Below are 21624 nucleotides of genomic sequence, written 5' to 3'. Positions count from 1 at the left end.
TTTGCACTAGAGGGGAGTTTCAGGCTAGACATTGGGAAGAAATTTTTTACAATGAGGGTGGTGAAATACTGGAACAGGTTGCCCAGAGAGGCAGTAGATTCCCCATCCCTGGAAACATTCCAGGCCAGGCTGGACAGGGATATGAGCAATCTGATCTAGTTGATATCCCTGCTCGTTGCAGGGGGGGTAGACTAGCTGACATTTGAAGATCGCTTCCGATGCAAACTATTCCATGATTCAATGATTCTTTGTTCCCTGGTAATCATTCACCCACTGCCCTTGCCACAGTTAGAGAAGCATTTTACCTCAGGTAGTGCCGCACTGGTACCCAGAAACCATAATCATTTTTAGCACCATTTTTCACTCAGAGTTTCTGAATAATGACAGCTTCATCCACCCTCAAGTCCTACAAGCCTGAGCATATCTGCCCTGCCTGGTCCCTCTTGATGGGTTATTCCCATTTCTCTTCTCATGAGGACGCATTTGAGTGCAACCTTAGTTCAATAGCCTGCAGCCCCTCCCACAGTAAAAACATGGCAATTTTTACAGCTTCCCTCTCCTTGGATGGCCTTTCTTACGGACCCAACCACAGCTCCATCTGCACCACTTGAGCCTGGAGTGGCTGGGGAGAGGAATGCACCTTCCATCCTGGGCCAGCAGAGAGGGTTTGGTTTTGTTGTGCCTACCCAAATGCAGTCTCAGTTCTAAAAGGATGAATGGTGCCTTTAGGATGAGCAAAATACTATGATTTAGGGAGTTTGTCATTTACTAAAAGATCTGTGCATTTATGTGCTCAGTGCAGCTCTCAAGTAAAAAAAGACTTAAGGTGACATAATCCAGAAACGAAGGCTCTCAAATCCTGTCTTCCTCTCAACAGGGAGCAGCCTGCCAGCATTTTCATGCCTTCTCTCCACAGGGGACAACTCAAAACAGACCACTGACACTGATACAGATAGTTGTTAAACTCCACTGCCATGACCTAATATTGAATACAATTCCCAACCTCTCTGATATCCAAAGTTTAGACTAATAGTCGAGGCTTTGCACATATACCATTATTAATGTCTAATTAACACCATATTTCTGACTGGCTGGCGGGCAGCCACTGTTACACCAGCATGACACTGAGTTTTAACATGGAGATACTTTATGATGCCTATTGCTTAACTGTCTTGTGGTAATATTGCTTGGTCCCCAAAATCCATCCATTTTCAGGAGTTTCTGAGAGACAAAAAGCTCTGGATTGAGAATACCGTTCCATTATTGGTCAGAGTGTTAATTTCCTTCCTGTGATACCAGGCTGCTTATCATTTTTGACAACACATTTAATTGCCATTGCAACCCCCACAGCTTTTTTCATAGATGCTGTCAAGATTATTTTAATTAAAATAATATCTATACAGAGGTTAATGAAAACGGGGAAAAAATTCCAGTAGGAGTTTGTCACCTGCCACTCTTCATTAGTAGGTTCATAAGAAGCCAAATTCCCACAGTCCCCACAACTCATGGAGACCAAGTGGGATGGGGAAATCATGCCTGGACGGCTTCCACGGAGCTATGGCTCCAGCTCACACACTTTGCCATGCAGATCCAGAGCCCTTTCCACAGAGTGCCCCTTAAACAAAGCCCTCGGTATTCAGCCCATTCTCGTCATTCTCCTCAGAAATACCAGTTACCATAGGTATATAAAATTCCCCTTGTTATGTCAAATGCTACTTTCAAAGCACCATAGGCGCAACCTGGGATCGCCTTTGCCAAAGACAAGACATTTTCGTATCAAGAAATTTGTGTCTTCTTATATGTTTCAAAAACAATGAAATGACACCACAAGTGGGAACCAAATGCTTCCAAGAGTAAATGCACTCAGACGCATCCACTACAGTGTTTCGTTTTTTTTTTTTAAAGCAGACTAGTCTCTGTTTTAAATAAATCCTGCATATAATTAGACAAATCAAGATCTATTGAACAATATTTTTCTTTTTTCGGTTAGCAACCCTTACTTAGTACTAAACCATATCTCTGCAAACTGTTAATCTAGGAAATTACAGGCTTTCAGTCAAGCCAGCTCAGTCTGTTTCTATGTGTGGTTACCATCCTCAGACTTTGCAGGCTGTTTCAGTAAAGCTTCTTGCAGTAATGCTTGTGAGTTTATGACTCACTTGTTACTAATTCTTCCAAAATATTGTTTACTCTTTGTGTATCTTTCCTTGTGTGTAGGTGACAATAGGCACATCAGTCATCTTCTGCAACGGAAAGCAACACCTTTGAAACCAGTTGGTTGCAACTGCAGGCTCCTGTTTCAGCCGAACCACTTGTTTTTTCTGTGTTCTTTCTGTCCCATGATCAGATCACCATTACCAGTTGCTTTTTATTTGAAAAAACGGTCACCTGCCCAGACAACCCACCTCTGTGCTGTGAATGCACACCCATACCCATTGAAGAGAAACTGCAAAGTCCGTATCTCTGTATGAGCTGCAGAAGCACCAAGCGTTATTTTCCTGTAGATTTCCATGCTGTTTATTATATTAATATTTAATCTCAGTTCCTTACCATATCACACCCATTGTGGCTCCCCAGCTTCCTTCTGCCAGACTCCTCGAGCTCACCTCCAGCTCACAGTGACTGGTAGTTTCTACAAAAGATACCAACTAATTCTTCACCTTTTCCTTTGCAGGAAACCACCTGGATGCTGATTTTGGTAGCACCTGTGGATCTCAGTATCTATGAGGTATCAGGATTTTACAGAACTTCCCAATTAACATGGCTGTCAGACATGTCCTACTCCTACTGTAATGTGACCATCCCGATGTGAGGATACTGAGCCTGACTGACAAAAACTCATTTCCACTCTGGAAAGCAGAGCTCTGAATGTCACGACATAACACAGGACAGCTGGTTGAAAGTTCTTAGAGACTTATTATTGTGTTACGTACTGCTCATGTAAAAAACATGTAGTTGTTAAATAAATTATGTAGTAGTAAAAAAAAAAAAAAAAGACCCTGGGAAACAAACTAGAAAAAATCCTTTATGAGGTCAACATTTCTGCTCTCCATCAAGCAGAGACATAAAACCAAGAGCCTACTGCAAAAAAGGAAAAATCAGTATGCGCAGCCATTATCAGAGATACTTTCATGGAAAGTTTGCCCAAATGACTGGCTCACATTGCATCTGAAAATGTCGTATTCCCTTCATCCTGTCTGAAAGCATGAGCATTGTTCTGTCACTGGGAACATTTTTTTAATGTAAAGTTGCCAAACATAAATCAGCCTTGAACAGGCATAGTTAGAGCAAATTAGAAGATTAAAACCATGGGAACAAACTGAAATGTACGACAACTTTCCTGTAGCTGTTATTTTCTGTGGGGGAAGCAGGGGATTCTTATTCTTTCTCACTCACTCTCCATTGGAGTTTTTTCTAGTAAAGGCACAGCATTGTAATCACTCTCAGGCACAGATTTGCTCATGCCTTTTTTGTGACCGTGATGATGCCTCAAAGCCTTTTCTATTACCCTTTCTCATTATAAAGCATCTTCAGCTCATAACAGTTCAGATGCTTTCTGCTGTAAGGATAAAGGAGCTCTTCACTCCTCACACACTGCAGCGATTCTGATTACTGGGAGGATATTTGAAGTGTAATATTGTGAGGAGAGATGTAATTACATCTGTATTTGAATGGAACTATTCTAAGAGGCTTTGCAAAGGCAGACTTTCATGGCAGCTACAGGCCCTTGGGGTCAAGCAGTTCATTAGGAAATAATCAGGACCTGAAAATGGTCTGGTTGTTTTTTGGATGCTTGGCAAATTCCACCACCTTCTTGGGAATCTGGTATTAATTGTTCTCATTGTAAGCTCTCAGACTGTTCATATGCTCTGGCATTGACATCAATGCTCCTTAGTCCTCGTAATGGTACCACCAACACTCCTTTTTTTTCCTGGCTACTGGATGTGGTTGCATCCTGCAACTGCATTCGCACAACAAAAACTATCCTTTCTGCTGAGCCTGGATTTCTTTTTTACTCTCTTTCTCATTGCATCCAATGCCATTTAAAAAGCATGTCAAATTCTGTTAAGATTAGGGCACATTTCTTGCTCTGCACAGCTTATAGCCAGAACTAGCCTCCCAAAAACTTTGAACAGGGAAGAAGCAGAATAATCTTCCCTCTTTGAATTTAATCTTTGGATTTGACCTCTTTCCAGTTTATCTCTTTCTATTTTATTTTCAATATAGTCTCATTTATGTGAATTCTCAATCCCTGACTAGCCTTGCTCTGTCCTGCTCCCGCAGCGGAGGGACTATTGGCAGTAAGGTACACACCGCAGCCCTTGCACAATTCCTGCTTTAGTTTGCTCCTAATCTTCTGACTAGCAAACATGAGCTTCCTTTCTCTTTTTCTGCCTTCTTCACATGTTTATTCCAGCAACTTAATAATGTAAAATGTGTTGTACCAGCAATGGAGAAAGCCACTGGTGTTAGGGGAAATCCAGCTTTTCACTTCTCAGACAGCTGGACCTACTCCAACAGTCCTGAGGAGGAGACCTACTCGTCCCACCCATACGAGCACTGTGGCCCAAAGCAAGGAGTTTAACGGGTGGTTTGCCAGTATAGCCCAAAGGCAGCTTTTCTGAAAAAATATCCCATTTTGTCTTGTTTATGACTGCAGCTCTCAGCCTGGATACCTCCTCCCAGTGAGACCTGCTGGGTACAGAGCTCGCTTGGAAATCCAGCCTGAGGAGTGATCAACCAGTTTTTAACATCGTTTTTGGAAGTACTACCGGTCAGGCTTAAGCAGAGCATAACCCTCTCAACATATGTCTCAAGGGAGGAAGAGATCTGAATTTGGACTTAAAACATCCAGGCTCCTTGGGAGCACAGGGTGGGAGGAGTGCCAGTAATCTTGGGGACCATTCGTGAGGGACTTCCATGAGCCTGAGTTACAGTCTCTTGGGAGCAAATAACAGTGCACCAAACACAACCTGGAGAAATGCTACAGAAATCACATAACTTCTACCAAGGTCAGTTTTAATGCAGCAGTTGAATGCCGAGAGTCTTGGTAACCACACTCAATCATGCAAGAATGCTGCAGCCACTGGATTCCTTCCACACAAAAATGGGCAGTCTCCACATTCAAATGTTCTCCATCACAAGATAAAATTAAGGCTGTGCCATCCAGAAAAAACAAGCTGAATGGCTAGGTGGTTCATGTGCAGAAACATTTGGACTGGATAGGGAATAACACACAGAAAACAGCCAGCGAGTGTCAAAAGTTCAGAGAAGCAGTAACTAAACATCATCCTATTTCAGCCCTGTAGTCAAAGTTTTGACAAAGGAAAAAAAAAAAGACAGAAAAAATTACAAGCCTTTTGTGCAGGAGAACTCATGAGTACATAACATTTTAGAATAAATGGTTTCCAAGTGAAGCTCCCTATAAACCATGATCTCTTAGAAGTCAAGCTCAGAGAATAAAGTGCTAAACCCCCGTACCATAGATTGCTTGGGTCATCAGGCAGGAAGGAGGAGGCCTGTGACAGTGGGAAGACATAAATACCTATAATTTCAAGGAATCAACTCTAGAACTTTTCCGTGCCTCTGCCTAGCAACATGGTCTCACCAAATGGAGCCAGCAAAGTTGGTGTGTGCATCAGCTGTACAAAATGCAAAGACAGCAGCCTATTCTGGATGAAGTGGATAATATTGCTTTAAATCAAAACCTGCAATTTTAGAACTAACCATGTATCAGTCTCCTGCAAATTACTATCAGGAAAAAAAAAAATGCCCTAAAGCAGAGTCACATACTCCAGTAGCCATACGCTTAGACATCCAGTAGCAAAGCAAATAACTTTTTAGCTTCTCATGACAAAGCATCACATTATTTTGCTAATTTTTACTCTAAGATTACAAGGCATCCTAGTAAGTTTTACTTTTCCCTTAATAAATAAGAAAAACAGAGTAAGAAATTGTAAATTATATTTTTTTAAAAACACTGGAGGATTAAAAAATCAAATATTCTGGGACATTTGATGGTGAAGCAATATCTGTACCTTGTTCTTGGGGAATTTCAAGTAGTACAACAGCTCTTAGCAGTAACCATCATCAGAAGGAAGCCAGACATGGGATATCAGCTGAGTTAAATTATTCTGCATGTTACTGTGTACTTGGATTTTATACTAATACAGTGTTAAAAATACATTATTTAAGATACTAGGTCACATACGGGGAAGCTTGAGTACTCCAGATTTTCCTTGACTTGTTATTTCACAATTCAAAATGCTACCCTGACTTATATACTTATATTGTACTTCGTGTATGAGGTTCTGCCTCACTGAGTACACAGTGCAGATGCCACTCAACGAACAGTATTTTATAACCCTTCAGCCCTCCTGGCACTGTGTATTTCTCAAACCCTGTGTTATCACCTGTCATTTTGCTCTTGGATTTTCTTAAAGCACTCATCACTACCACATTCAAGCCCAGCACAAATCTGAGCTGACAGCATGATTCTTTTCCCTTTAAGTGCTTCTTTGCTGTGAGTGGAGAGCAGCAATCAGACTATTATGCAGTAATTTTGAACATTTTATTTCTTCCACCAAAGTTCGTAAGGGGGTTTTGAAGAACAAATTTTATTTGTGGAAGATGGGTTTGATTCCAAATTCATTCTATACGGGAGTTCCTTCCTTCCTCACATCCCCAACATAATTTTTCCTCTGGAGCTGTAGGCTGAAACACTGATTCGCTCAACACCACTATTGGCAGATTTCAGCGTAAACTCCCTCCCAGCACCCTCCAAAAGTGAACCATCATCATTTTCTCCACCCCAGCTTCTGTACCTGTGGTGGAACACCCTCCTTTAGCCTCCCCACTCTGTACATTAACACATCACTGACCGTTATTAAACCCTGACCACACCTCGAGATACCTACCTTTTCGATGAGGCTGCACAGTTCCTCAGCTTCCAAAGACCAGCTGTGAAAATACTTCATGGGCTGAAATTGCGTTATTGGTATGCGCTGGTTTATGGAACCAGCTCTGTGTTGATGCATTCTCTGTTCCTGTATTTATCTGTGACATTTATTAGGAAGTAACATTGCATTTGAGCCAGCAAGCCTGAAGATGTGCTTCTCTTTAAAGGTGTGTAGAAGTCCATTACTTTCCAGCAAAGCACTTGAATGTGCTTTTAATTTTATGTCCAGGGCAGTGGAGTATATACTTAACTGTTTTGTTGGAATTAGGTTGACTATTTCTAGAGGAATAATGGACAGCTACAAAATATGATTATTCCACTTCTTTTACATAAGGTATTCATTTTTGCAGATGCCTACCAGGAAAACAGGTGAGGTGCACGGCACAGGCAAGGCTGCACCTTGTACTGCTCCTGTCTTCAGAGCTGTTCACCATAGTAACTCCTACTGCATCATTAGGACCCAATTAATAAATCAGTGGAGTTTCTTTACTCCATCAGTCTTGTTTTGTTTACTGCAATATCATCCCATGCTTCAGCAGCCATCTGACTTCAGATATAAAACCTGTGGAAAAATGTAAAAGTTCACAAAGACTGGAGGGAATCTTTTCTTCGATGCTGAAGTCCTACAAACTCATGGTACCTTTGATTTTCTGCTTGAGAAAGTCAGCTGACCTGAGAAACTCAGCATAAACTAATCAATATCTACATCAAGGCTCCTCTACAGACTGTGGCAAAGTTCAGTTCTTGCATAGGATTGCTTTGAATTTGAAACAAAACACACTGGAATTAGAGGAGGTCTTCCAAGGAGCAGCTCAGGATGTTCTGTTGCTCTTACACAATCAGGGTAAGCCCTGTTAAACTTATTCTCAAAATGGAAACACAATAAGGCTTGATCAATACTGCAAAAAGACTGCCGGTATCCCTCTCATGCAGGTATTATACTAGCGGACACATGGACTGTAGCATAAAACACATCAGGATTTGCTATAACATTAATAGTGTGTAGGGGCGAAGAAAAATTACCAAATATTTTGACCGAATCAGCTAGACAAGTGAAAATCTGAAGTCTATGGTTATTCCATTCAATAGCAATGCTTCTTTTGCTCATCAACTTACCTTTCAGCTTTTCCATTAAAACAATTATTAGTAGTTCTCTATTTAACAGTTAATGATAGGAGCTTCTGCAGAACATAGACTTATTACTAAACTATTCTGAAATAAAAATGGGAAGAATATATTAACATCTTCATTGAGATCAATAACTCTACAAATAATTGATGTTCCTTTAGATCACCTGCAAAACTGATAAAGATCCAGAAAGATATTTCTGCTTTTGAGTTACTTCTCTTCAGAATGAGAACAAAATCAGTTTCAACTTAACTATCAAGTGCTGTTTTATTTGCAAACAACAGAAAGTTACTCTAAATGACTCTTGATGACTGAGTTACATCGGAGACTTTCTGTGTCTCCTATGCCCTCTAGCTTCTAGAAGATGTATTTACCAATCACTCTCTTGAGTGCATTTGTATAGTTTTAATTTCCATGAAGTCACTAAAAACTTCCTAAAATAGATAGCGAAATGCCTTCTGCTCTCTTCTTCCCAGATGTAATTTTTACCTGAGACTGAAATAAATACATGAAAATGTTAGCCTAGAATCTCATTTACCTTAAAGGCACTTAATACTTCTGTGACAATATAAATTGGCTTTATGGGTACACATTGTATTTATATCAATTTAACATCCTTCATGAATGCTGTAAAGGATCTTCACCTCACCCAAGAAATGCCACCTGAATTCCAGGAACTGTATATGCCAGTCTTGAGGGGGAAAAAAAAGTAAGTTGTGAGACATATGGGATATAATTTCTTAGTCTGACTTAATTATAAAGTTAAGTGAGGTCATAGAATGGTACACAGCAGAAAGTACCCAATGTACAAATCACAGCATTTTTTAATCAGTATGCTGGAGGCTGTACTTTGTGAAGCCCCATCAGGCTGAATTTCTGATTAGAAAATAAAGTCTGTGGGGGCAGAAGGGAGGAGGGAGTGTGCCCATAAAAAAAAGACAAGCCTGGTGTCCATAGCTAGAGATCCTGAAGGAGAAAGGGGGCTTATTGCACAGTTTAAGAGAGTAAATGCTGGCTGGCTGTGAGAGTCAACCCAGGTTAACTTTTGTCTTGATTTATCATGAGATGCTCCTGAACTAGAAGTGCTTTTTACCTGCCAAACTGATAACATCTGTAAGAGTAGGAGCTTTACCTAAATCGCACCTGCTGCACCATCAGAGTGGCAGCAGTGGCATCCTGTAAAGCATCGCTTCTCCAGATCTTGCAAGGAATTTTCAAATAAGCAATAAAACTTTTGGTATGGAGAAATACTGGTGTTTACAGTGAGAGAAAAGTCTCGGGGACCCTAAAGCTACCTGGGCTGCTCTTCTTTCTGCGAGTGGGACACTTTGCTGACCTGTGCTACCTAGAGACAGGACACAGTGCTGAGACTTCTAGTCGGTAGCACTGCAGCTGTAGGTGCTGCTGTTATAAGGTTGTATCCCATCATCTTTCAAAAAGTCGCTGGAATAACTGAATAGGGAAACTAACCCTATCAAGAACTTCAGTCACAAAGACATTTCAGTTACTTAAGTACTAAATGAATGGGGTTTTAAAATGCAAAATTATAAAACCAGTGCTTCAGCAACTGAGGAGCAACACATACCCTGTTTCCCTGGAAATAAGACCCACCCTGAAAATAAGCCCTGGCATGATTTTTCAGGATTTTTGAAGAAGCTCGAAATATAAGCCCTACTCCAAAAATAAACTCTAGCTACCGTTCGTTGAAAAGTCAATTTAAGTAGTGTCCAGGCAGCTATACGTGTAAAAACGTAAGCATCTTTTGGAGCAAAAACTATATAAGACACTGTCCTATTTTTGGGAAAACAGGGTAGCTCTGCCACTATCCAGCGGGAAAAAGGTACAATATAGACAGTTTGCCTTTTCTGAGAATCTTAAGAAAAAAGAACCAAAAGGCAGCTTCACATAATGCAAGCAAAACTTTTGGACATTGAAGTGTATAACCTTATCAGAAATAAACTCGAACTAGAAGCAGGAAATGCATGAAGTTTACAGAAAATTCTTTGACTTCACTGTCAATATACGTAAAGTGATTCAAATGGTTTGGTCTCTGATCTGCTTATATGTAAGTCTTTTAAATGAAAATTAAGGTAGTTTTCATTTAAACTCTGCAATTCCAGCATTTGGAGGTCAGATCTATTTCCTTTTTCCGTTTAATACTCTGCTTCTGTTACATTAAAGACACAAATCAATATTAATTTTCATAACTAATGTAACACTTGGATAGTGCCTGTAACTATAAAGTGATAAACAAGAATTTTTCAGTCCAGGAGGAAAGGACTGCATTAAATAAGACTAAAAATCTTGCTTGGAAAGTATACACACACTCAAAACTGTCACCGGCATCATGGTTATCAGCCTCAGTAGGAGGACTGACATGCTAAAAAGCACCTCTAAGTTGCTGAGTCTCTTCCATAGACAAAATCTGCCTGTCCACGTGAAAGTCACGGCACTGCTGCTGTCATCCTTCCTCCAATGCACTTGTTTGGGATTCATTTGCGGTAAAAGCCCATTCCTACCCACTAGTAATGATAACTATGATGTTGTTCAATATAAAAATACAGTTATATTATGAGCTAAAAATGGAAATATAAACTATCTATGTAACTATTTTAGGAACATACGCTAATTAGAATTATTGGCTCCCTCCACTACAGGAGACAGTGAAAACCTATAGCAGCCTTTCGAGCTTGTCAGCAGAATAATGGGCAAATTAATGTCATTGATATAATTGATTTGGACTTTCAAAGTGTTTGCAAAGCTACAAAAAGGCTATAAAGACTCCACAGAGCCATAGGATGAAGCTCTTTCGTGAAGCAGAAATGGCCTGAGAGGAAGCAAACCAAAAGCGGGCAAAATATCCGGTTTTCTAAACAACAAAAGAAAAGTCTTATGATGATGATTCATGACTTGTAGCAAAGCTCTGCAGGAAGGCAGCTGACTGTGCAGCAAACATAGCTCAGTGGGACCTACCAAGATGGGGACAACCGAGGTCCCTGGCTGTCTCCATTGGCTGTGGGAGAGGAGGAGTCGGCACCATCCAGCATGCCCAGCACCACAGCTGCTCCCATGCGGGGAAACGAGAGCTGGCGAGAGGCAGCTCAGCAGTGTGGGTGGTGTTCCCCCTCCTGCCATGGCAGCGCTGGCACCTCAGGAGACATGGTAGGTCAGGCAGTGGGGAAATACCTCAGCCAGAGGCCAAGGCTGGGGCTCCAGCCTGGAGGAGCAGAAGTTGTCAGTCCCACTTTCTTTTGCTGTGGAGGGGCTGGGCACAAGCTGCCCCCACGGCACCTCCAGCCCTGGAGAAACTTGCTCTAAAAAAGCCTACCAGCCCCCAGCACCGCAGACATCTGACTCTCCTGACCTGGCTGAGAAGAGACTCGAAGACAGGAGGGGATGGCCAGCAACGCTTGACTAGAGTTAAAGGAGACAAAACACTGTGTTATGAAAAAAACTGATCTGCCTGTCCTCTGCACCTGCCTGTGCTCTGATGTGACCTGCAGCCTCTCAGGGAAATGCCTGTGGTGTTTGGCAGGCAGCTCACAAACACTTGAGCATCCACACTTGGTAATTACACAAATTCTCTCCTTTGCTTCATTCTGAGACAATTTCCTTTCTATAGTATAGCTGCCAGCACCTAGAGAGCTTATGTTTGCTGGCAGTCTTGAGAGCGGTTATTCAAGACAACATTGGTAGGGATTGCTCAAGACTGCTGTACCTATGTCTGCCATGCATGACTGTCACCTGCAGATGACTGTACTCCTTGCCATGTAGTCTCCGCAGAAATGACTGGCTTGGATTCGCAAAGAGCACCTGGAAGATCAAATGGATTTCTTGCATATATGATACATGTTGTAGTTCATGGACACTGAATAGATGAATGGAATTTCAAATTGTCTTATGTGCTAATGTGACAAGATGCTATTAGGAAAAAACATTGAAAAGAACAAAAAATGCAACACAACACCAGGAGGAAATAGAAAAGCCAAACAAGCAAGTGTCTAATCATCTTTTGTGGACAGCCAATATGAATGTAATGAAGTACCAAATGGGATCTATGAGTATTTTCTCACACATTAGTGGGGAAAAAAAGCCTGCCCAGAGGTACACATTCAGACTTTTAAAGGCAGCATTTGCTTTTGTGTAGGTGACACTAATAAGTTAGCTGGGATCACATTTCAGCCTGAGCCAAAAGAGTGATTGATCCAAACAGGAACTGTGATAAAGCCAAGATTAGAAAGAAAAGAGAAATGTTGCAATGATTCTTATTACTCCAAGGATGGATTGAAAATATCCCGGAGAAAGCATTGCAGTGTTTGGCATAATTTAGAAACGGGAATTATTTACTTTCTGAAAGAAAAATGGTACTCTACGCCTTGGACATTTTCTGCAGAAGAGAACAATGTTAAAAGGCATAAGGAGTGTCCAAAGTAGAGGGCAATTCTGTGCAGAACAGGGGAAGGATGTGGCGCCTTTTAGAACAATAAAGAGGCAGCAGATATGTGCCATGTGGACCCCTTCCAGTAGGGTTCACCTGATTGTCAGAAGCAGTGAGCACAACCGGCTTGGAAAGAAGTTGCCAGCACTCAACAGAGGTGAAATCAGGCTTGAAATGCCCACTTCATCTCTGACAGGTATTCTCCCTTTCTGAAATAGTTCAGTCTAGAAAAATACACAAAGTCAAAATCTTCAGCATGTTTTAAGCTATTCCCCTTGTAGAGATGTTCAATTTGCTAATTAGACATGACAATGCTGGATTAAATAACCAATACCAAAATTTACTACTGCCTGCTATAAGTTGTTTTTGGCAGTGTTCATTGTCAGAAGCAATAGCATTAGCTCTGCTCCTTTCTCACACTGCATATGATGGAAGCTTTCAGGAAGATGAATTAAATTCCACTAACAGAGGAAGAAAAAAGGGATCTAAATATCTGGAGAGAACCACAGTGAAAGGCCACTTGGGTTATTTCAAAAAGATGCTCTATTGATACATACAGCAATGACCTGGTGCATGATCCTGAACCAAATCCTTAGTTGGATCTATGAGCAGGAGACCACCTACCCCGTGGCAAAAAGCACACGGCAGAAAAGCTCCTGCAGCCCTGTGTTGGCAGCTGCAAAGGTCCATGGGAACATGCGCTGGTATTAGCTCCTCTGTTATGCATCACCTGCCTGGTACCCCGTAGGGTGCTACAGGCCTGCGCGGTTGCCTGGGGGCCTGTGACACCCCAAGGAGTCCACAACACCTTCCTGCATGGCCCTGTGCCCACAGCCCGCTCCAGGAGGCGAGCAGGTGAGTTTTCCTCACGGCACCAGCCCGAGTGGCTGCTCCTGCTCACCCACCTGTGTCCAACTGGAAGCTGCACCCACCAGCCAGACAAAAGCAAAAGCAGGTGGGTAAATACCTCACCTGATAGGGATCCCTGCGCCCGCACTGTGCTTATCCACTGGCCACAAGATGGTGCTTTTTTACTTCCCATCAGTTCAGAGCAGAGAACTGGGCAAAATTCATCACCTTTCCTACCCCTGCATGGTGCTTGCGGCTATATTTGCACCGAAAAACCAAACCACTAGAAAATAATCTGCAAAATTAATGCATAATGACATGAATAATTCCATAATGACATGAAGATGGTCTGCAATAATTTACCCTCAGATATTTCTCAGAAATTTCTTCCCCAGAAATTCCTTCCCCCTTTGCCTTTACTTGCAGAGTGTACTCCGAAAGTCTTCATTTGCACACAGCTTAAAAAAAAAAAAAAAAAAAAAACAAAAAACAAACCCCACCTATTTGTTAAAGAAGACATATACTATCAAGCATGTAAAAACATCAGAATCAAACTAGAGGTGTGGTGATGTTGTCTTGTAAACAAGAACACACACACTCGTGCATGACTGATCTGTATTGTCTTGGCTGACTGAACACTAAGTAACTGGGGTTTGATACCACTCGCACATACTGCACCAACAGGATGTTTTCTGCCAGCATTCAGCATGCTAAAATGGGAATGCAGTTAAAATGGAAAAGGAAGTACATCAGAAACCATACTTTCTCTTATTAAATGCTAATTTCTAAATAGATTTTCTCCCGGGTTAGAATTTTGGGGTTTATTTAAGAGCTGACAAGTTTGGCTAATATTATCAAGAACAACACTTTTTTAAAAATGGAAGCAATTTCTTCACTTATTCACAAAGCCAGCCAAAGCAATTGACAAGCCTCCAGTGGCTCTGCAATTCTTTCTACCATGTTCACTGCCTTACAATTTAAAACAGTTAAATATTAGTGTTCATACCTCAAAGCATCAAAAGTTTAATCCAACCTTCATCCAATCAGGACAATATAAAAACAGGCAGCAAGGTTACTAGAATGTCTTTTACATGTTACGTTTGTGATTTGGCATAGAATATTAGTCTGAGGAAATCCCTTTAGCTGACAGAAAAAAAGGCATAACTTTGTTTAACTGAAAAGAAGGATTAGCAGTTTTTAGATGAGATGAACATTACAGCTATCATACATTTACATGAAGCAGCCTCAGGTGTCTCAACAGAAAAGGGTTGTAAATGGATAAAATAAACTGCCTGAGCCTTTAGACTTTAAAGCAAGAAGGGTCCTGTGAACATTGTCTCACTTCTTGTTGAATAGGAATCATTAAATTACAGGTATTCATCCCAATGCTTAGACATTTTATCTTGGAGAAGATTAAGCTGTTGGGTGCTGTAGTAGGGGACAACTTTCCTTCAGAGAAAAATGGAAAAAAGCACTAAACTATCTCTGGGCAACAGATCTGCAAGCCAAGCCTGAACATTCCTCCATTGCCCATTCAGGCACTGGAAATTCTCCTTCTAAACTGGTTTATACCTTCTACAAGGTCTGCTTTTTACACTGACTTACCAGGGCTGAAATATTCCCCGAGGAGTAAAACCATAGCCATGTATGAGCATGGTATAGAGGTATCATCACTGGGTGACCTGACTGGCTATGTCTACATCTGGGTGACCACGCTTCTCTTTCTGCTATGGCACCTGCAGCAGAGACAGACGGAGATATCGTGAGAGCCTTCACCTTTGCTTTGTGCAGCGGGGTGATCTTCATCTGAACTGAGGAAGCAGATTTTAGAGTCTGGCTGTGGAGCACAAAACACATCTAAACAAATATCTGACTCAGCTACTAAACTGAAACAGCAGCAGCTTTGAGGAGGAAGTTGGCAGCACCACTTAGAAGTCCATGGATTGCTTCCAGCTACTCTCTTCTCCACTCACTCTAATTATTTATCCCTGAGACCTAAATAGATTCTGCTTCAGGATTGCTTAAAAGAAATGTACATTTCCATAGCTCCTTTTTCTCTCCCTTTCTGATTCACTTTTTCAAATTTAGACAAAAATAAAATCTACAAAGCATGTTAGGCCACTTCATCTGAACTACATCCTGTATAAAAACATGAAGTCTTAACACACACATGATGAAGCTTGTCTGGACATTTCATTAAATGTAACTGTGGCTTCTTTTTGTTTGTTTTCTAGCAGAAGTCTCCCTAAGTGGTGTATTTCTGAGCTACCACTTTATGGATACATAGAAAAGGCAGCTATTCTTTCTGTTCTGAACTTTCAACGCAAACCTTAGTATTTATAGTTAACAAGGCTGCAGCAGAGCAATGGGCCATCTGATCTGCAACCACGTTGGGTTAGTGTCAAATATTTCCAGAAGTGTGTTCAAATGAAAAATCAGTTTCTCAATCCAAGTGTATCTAAAATACTTTTTTTTTAATTTTGCATAAATTCACAAATGATACAATACTGAACTGGGTTTTGGGCTTTTTTTTTTTAAACATACTGTACAATCAGGTTAGTTGTTTTACATCAAGGCACAGCACACCATATCATACACATATGCCCTGCCAGGCAGCAGTTTAGTATAATCCCCGAGTATTGGCAGTAGTGCCAGGATAAGTAGCATCGATCACATATAAGCTGGAAGATAAATAAATAATAGATGCTGTCACATTTTATTTGAAATAGAGCTGCATATAAAAAGAATATACAATAATTTAACTTTAATAACTAGATTCTCTTGTACTATACATAACAGAAGTGTTTTCATTTATATTAAATAAAACATTTTCAATATTAGGATGCAAAATTAATCTTCTTTTTGGCTGTCTTGATTTATGGAGGAGAGTTGCTTTTGTTAGAAATTAAGGTTGAATTTTCAGTTTCATGGCAATCTGAAAGAAACAAACCCAGAGTTACTGATGTGTTAATAACAAAATGTTACTGGTAAAATAGACAAATCATTCCAACTAAACTGTTGCACTTAGTTAATGCACTGTGAAGCTAGTTGTCTAGGCAGGACATCTACAAAACTTCTTCTTCGCAGGCTAAACATGTTACTGTTTTATTTGCTACATCTTTTTTTATACTATTACTTGCCCTGCTTTCTCAGAGATCTGTTACTCATCCAGCAAAACTAAGATTCCAGTAATGCCATAGGTTGCCTCCATTGCAGATTCTGTTTATTTCAATGTACTTACCATATTTACATTATCATTCAGCTTTTCATATTTGAACGCTTCTTCTTCGCCTGCCAAAGGCCTTGGATCCCACGTTGGTTGGTACAAAGTTATTCTTGCCCACTCCTCCTGACCTGCTCAGAAAGTCGGCCAGACGATGGGTCACGCAGGTTGCTGTGTTGCATGCCCTCTTCTGTGCTGTTACACTGCTTTTCAAAAGGAAAACAGGGAGTTAGTTCCTGAAGTATCTACTCAACAACAAAATCTCAGTAAGGGATACTATGCCTCGCAAAGATTTCTCTATAGCAGAAGGAGTAGGCTTGCTGTGCATCCAAGCATTTGCAACTTCTGTGTTGACAGCTTACAAACTCTAGAAGATGTGCATGTTTTTCCAAGTGTCAGGCTCAGTTTACAAAAGGTAGTAAGCTCTTCCTTTCTTGGGCAACTGGACTGAAGACTAAGCCAAGGCAGATTTTCAGCAGCACCTGGGCCATTGCTTGCCTCTAGCAAGTCATCACGACCAACAGAGGTGCTGAGGAGGTCCAGGTCTGGAGCACTGAACCAATCCCCACTTCCTCCAAAAGCTTCCATCTGTGTTTTGTTTGTAATGCTGCTGAAAGACAGAAGCAGATGCTTGTCTTCTCACTTCAACACCTATGCTCCGCAATATCCCAAATCCTGGCATCACTGACAACTACAGGGGCTTTGCCAGTGGCTCTGGCACAGCAGCTGACCAGTTGCTTTCAGAGCTGAACCACACACAAACGTGCTGCTTCCATGTATTTAATGAGAACTTCTCTTACCTGGAGTTACAGCCCTGTCTACCACTGCACTTGACCATGGGAGTAGTTCACAGACTTCAACAGAATTAGTTCTGTGCTCAGAGTCCAGCCTACAGCTAATAACCTTGCCAGACAGGGAACTTCCAGGCATATGCATTCACACAGTCCTCACTTGAAGCAATTTTCTACTTCGCTTTAGCAATGACTTTTTCTTGCAGTAAGAAGGACTTTTCTCAGCTAAGCGTTACAAAACAGTTCATTAATGTTAACAACAAATATTGCTCCTAACATCAATATCAACCTTTAGGAACAAGCCTCTGATTAAAAGAGAGATGCAGTACTGCAACAGAAGAGCTGTAAAGAAATCTGGCATTTTGTCTCTTAATTTACCTACATTATATTGTCTTGCATTAATGCAAATATTTTAAGGAGAGTTTTGAATATAACGGTGTAAAGGCCTGTTGTAAAGTAAGAAGGAATAAGGAAAAGAACATTAAATTCTTACCTGGAAGTGTTCAGTACCCAGTTTTAAACAGGATTACATTTCTAGTTTGTTTGAACAAATCTGTACGAGGCTTTTTCGATTCCTTTGCTTCTCAGGGTCCTTACTAACAAGATTGCATGCGTGCCTCATCACATTAGTACATATCAATGAATGCCTATGATTTCAATTTCTAAGTTCTCTTTAATTACTGAGATTGCTTCTCTTGAACATTAAGACAACTATGATTTTTTTCTGGGTTTATCTAGAGATCTCACATTTTAAGACAAGTCATTAAGCCAAGCAGATCTAATCCTTATAGAAAAATAGGTTTATTGAACAAGTGCGTGAGCAGGCACAAAAGAACAGTGTGCTTCTATATCTAGCAGCCAGAAATGAAAAGCATTCTTTAGATTCATTTTTAATCAGGGTCTAAGAAAATAATTTGAAATCTCAAGGTAGTGCTGTTCATTTTTATTTATTTATTTTTCCCCTAGCTTGGTATGCATGTTATGTTCTCTGCCTTCCTAACATTAGGTCCATCTCAAACATTCTCTGTCAAAAACAGAATCAAATGAACATAGCAAAATTAGCAATCAAAATTAGATTCACATGCATCAGGTTAAAAAAAGGGAGAGGGGGAGAAATAAGCATGTTTAGTTGTTTCCTAGGGGTTCCCCATAGTTTGCATAGCGTTCGTGTTCCACGTCACTCAGCACATTTCGTTTCTTGCCAGGAGTTCCAGCCCCGACGTCAGTGCGAGGGTAAGTTTGCAGTTTGTGCAATTCTTGAGACAGTTTGCCCAGCACACAAGTACTCAGACTGGCACAGCGCTTGGAAATGGGTCTATCCAGGCTGCAGGGGGGGAAAAGAAAAACAAACCACAAACACAACATGCCCAAAGGAAGAGTAATCTCAAACATGCACGTTCATGCGTTTCTTCCCTAGATAGACGCTTACTGTTAGGAAACTTAAAAAATAAATAAATAAAACACCTTCACATGACACTCCATGCAAGGAAGGCTCATACAAATGCAGTCAGAAGGAAAACACTCTTTTTCAATGAATTCAACTTTGTTGAAAAGCAAAATCGTTAGCCTTTTGGATGCTCATAGTCAGGGGTCAGGGAGTTTTATTTCCCATGTACTCAACATGCTGTTCAGTCTCTCGTACATCACCACCATGCTTTGCAATACAAATCCTATTAGGATAATGCAAATGCTCTTTGCATGCCTTTGGTCTAGGGGGAAGAGTGGCGCTGCGTGCATTAGGAGGAACACGTCCCCTGCCAGGGACTTTCCATGCCTCACAATCACATGCACTTTCATGACAGAGAATCCAAGAGTGACTGAATGGCCTCTAGCAATCCCACTAGGAAGACGTACCTTTTGCTGCTATATTTTAACACAACCCCCTCATTCAAGCTCAAATCGCCCTCCACTTTCAGTTGCAGAAGACAGATAGAAGCAGGTTAACTGGGTGGAAGCCATTCCCTAATACCACCAGCAGGATGTCTCTGCAGTATCATCCTTTACCAGTTAGGTGACCATAGTTAGCCATAACCCCAAGAAAACAAATCTTCACCTGCAGAGGGTCTGCTCAGATGGCTTTTGTTAAATATCAAACGCTTTACATTTCCCCCCCTGCCCCTTCCTGCCCCAGGACTGCAGTCCTTACCTGTTCCCTTCAGAGGCTTGCTCCAGTTCTTCTGCTGTCATTTGTATGAACTCTTTCACCAGCGCATTTAATAACCTCCGAGCTTCGTAATCACTGAGCGTCACTCGATCTGTTATGGACTCCAAGCCAGGTCTAAGCAGAGGCAAACAGAACAGGATGAATAAAACCCAGACTGCTGCAGAGATCCAGACAGAAGAGAGGGGTTTGTCATTGACAATGTCTTTCACTGGTGTGAATACATAAACCAGACTCATGCACAGCATCGGGCATTTTAGATATGTAATTAAAAGCCACAGTGTCAAAAATAGCATCAAAAGAAGCCAGATTTCTCAGTCACTTAGTCTATTTCCCTCCTGGATCTCTAAAAAACACTAAGTCTTTTCACACCATTCAGACGCAGCACTCAGCAACAGGACCAGCTTCTTACCTGACTGGGGCTGCCTGGAAGCTCTCCATCTGGCACACTACCAAGGCATAAACAGCAAGGAAAGATGAAATCTTCAGCGTAACCATGATTTCCTCTCTACAACAAAGAGGTACATCAAGCAATGGCTGTTTTCCAACCCTTTCAATCCTATGAGATCTACTGAAGAGGTCATCCTTTCCTAGCCACAAGTAGCAAAAATACTAACTCTCCCCCCTCCCCCCCTTTTTTTTTAAGTATTATTAGCTTCCAATTTGTTTGATTATTGCCTTTTTGGTTTAGTTTTCTCAAAACCTTAAAATAATTTAGCACTATTACAGGGGATAAAAATGCAGCTTTTCAGAGTGCAGGTCTGTACAGCTATCTGTATTCAACTTAATGCAGACTTTCCTTTAAACTGGTGGAAAAAATGTTCCTCTAACTACTGCATACAACATCATGGTTAGCGTATCCAGCACAAACAGGTAGTGTTATAGGGTAAAGGTCACACACTCCAAAAAAATGTTTAGTGTTTAACATTTTTAAGAATGAGGTGCCACTGTTGGCACTTCACCTGAAGCTGCTGCTTCTTGACAGTTGGCATGCTAATATCCCAGTTAGGATTATACTATAAGGACTAAGTACTTAATTTCAACAAATATATACACTCTGAAAACAGAAAAACGATCAGTTAAAAAACTAGTCATTGGAACAAAATCCGTAAAAAATACATAATTGAAGATCTCCGAGATCCACCTCTTTTCCCATAGCATCGGCATCTTCCACTCAAGAAAGCACACCGTTAACTCCCGCACCAGCTTCAGTTTCACTAGCTCCCAGCTCTCGCTGCGGCTCACCGGAACGACGGGGCACCTTGCAGAGGACGCGCCGCTTCCCCGCGGGTCCCCGGGGCGACCCGGACGGCGCCCAGCACCGGCAAAGCCCCCGCCGGGCACCGGCAGCGCTGTGCACGGAGAACCGCCCGGCGGGACACCCCACGTCGTGTCGGCGGGGAAAAGGAAGAGAGACCGAGCACTAACTTTCTCCCACCTTCCTTGACTCGCTTCCGTGCCCACACGCGTACACAAGCACATGAGCGAAGGCGTCACGGCCCCGTGCAAAGCTCCGCACCCCGGGGGAAAACCGGGGCTCACGCGGCGACACCCGCCCCACGCCGGGAGCGGCGGGCAGAGCCAGCACGGTGCTCTAGGCGCGGTGCTTACCGGCGGGCGGTGCTGCGCGGCTGAGGCTCCGCTGCTGCTGGCGCCGCCGAACCGCGGTACCGCGCGCTGCCCGCCGGCTCCGCTTTATACCTGCCGCCGCGGCAGCCTGCGTGGGCGCCCGCGCGGACCCGCCAGCCAATCGCCGTCTCGGCCGCCCGACGGGGCCCTGTTTGCCATTGGGCTCCAGAGCCCGGCTCGGCAGTGACGTCATGCCCCACTCCGTGAGCGTCCCATTCACAAAAAAATTCGGCGAGGGGCGAGGTGCCGCCGGGGGCGTTGCGGGTGTGCGGGAAAACCATTGACGCCGCACGGCCAGGGCTCGCCCCCGTTTCCCCGCGGGATCGCTCACGCGTGGCGACCTCTGCAGCAGAGGAACCGCATTGCAGAGCGGGGCCGCTCCCTCCCCGGGCTTTCTCCCTCTGGAGCCGCCCGCCCCACCCGCCCGGCAGCCGCCGCGGCTTCAGC

The 21624-nt window shown here is 42.3% G+C and overlaps 1 protein-coding gene across 4 annotated transcripts; it reads right to left on the bottom strand.

Moving 5' to 3' along the window:
* Positions 1 to 15863: 15863 nt before the first annotated feature.
* CALCB (calcitonin related polypeptide beta) lies at positions 15864 to 21381 on the bottom strand. 4 transcript variants are annotated; one of them, XM_071808933.1, is made up of 5 exons: positions 21160 to 21262; positions 19961 to 20056; positions 19534 to 19665; positions 16615 to 16802; positions 15864 to 16308 (listed from the first exon to the last, which is right to left on the bottom strand). In XM_071808933.1, the coding sequence occupies exons 2-4, from the start codon at positions 20044 to 20046 to the stop codon at positions 16640 to 16642; spliced, it is 381 nt and encodes a 126-aa protein (XP_071665034.1). In that variant the 5' UTR covers positions 20047 to 20056; positions 21160 to 21262; the 3' UTR covers positions 15864 to 16308; positions 16615 to 16639. The 4 variants fall into 4 exon arrangements, with proteins under 4 accessions (XP_071665034.1, XP_071665035.1, XP_065695436.1 ...); XM_071808934.1 differs by having other exon boundaries at positions 16615 to 16799; XM_065839364.2 differs by lacking the exons at positions 15864 to 16308; positions 16615 to 16802 and adding an exon at positions 18170 to 18711 and having other exon boundaries at positions 21160 to 21381.
* Between the last annotated feature and the right edge of the window lie 243 nt (positions 21382 to 21624).

This window comes from Patagioenas fasciata, chromosome 5 (assembly GCF_037038585.1).
Source record: "Patagioenas fasciata isolate bPatFas1 chromosome 5, bPatFas1.hap1, whole genome shotgun sequence".
NCBI lineage: Eukaryota > Metazoa > Chordata > Aves > Columbiformes > Columbidae > Patagioenas > Patagioenas fasciata.
Note: the sequence above shows the minus strand (reverse complement) of the source record. Positions and strands in the feature narration are given on the sequence as shown.

What these genes read in the sequence shown, in the direction of transcription:
- CALCB (XM_065839364.2), bottom strand. Translation starts at nt 20,046, where the DNA reads ATGGTTACGCTGAAGATTTCATCTTTCCTTGCTGTTTATGCCTTGGTA. An exon ending in TTCCAGGCAGCCCCAGTCAG is followed by an intron (nt 19,666 to 19,960) that starts GTAAGAAGCTGG and finishes GCCTCTGCTTAG; the next exon opens with ACCTGGCTTGGAGTCCATAA. An exon ending in CAAGCCTCTGAAGGGAACAG is followed by an intron (nt 18,712 to 19,533) that starts GTAAGGACTGCA and finishes CCCCCCCTGCAG; the next exon opens with CCTGGATAGACCCATTTCCA.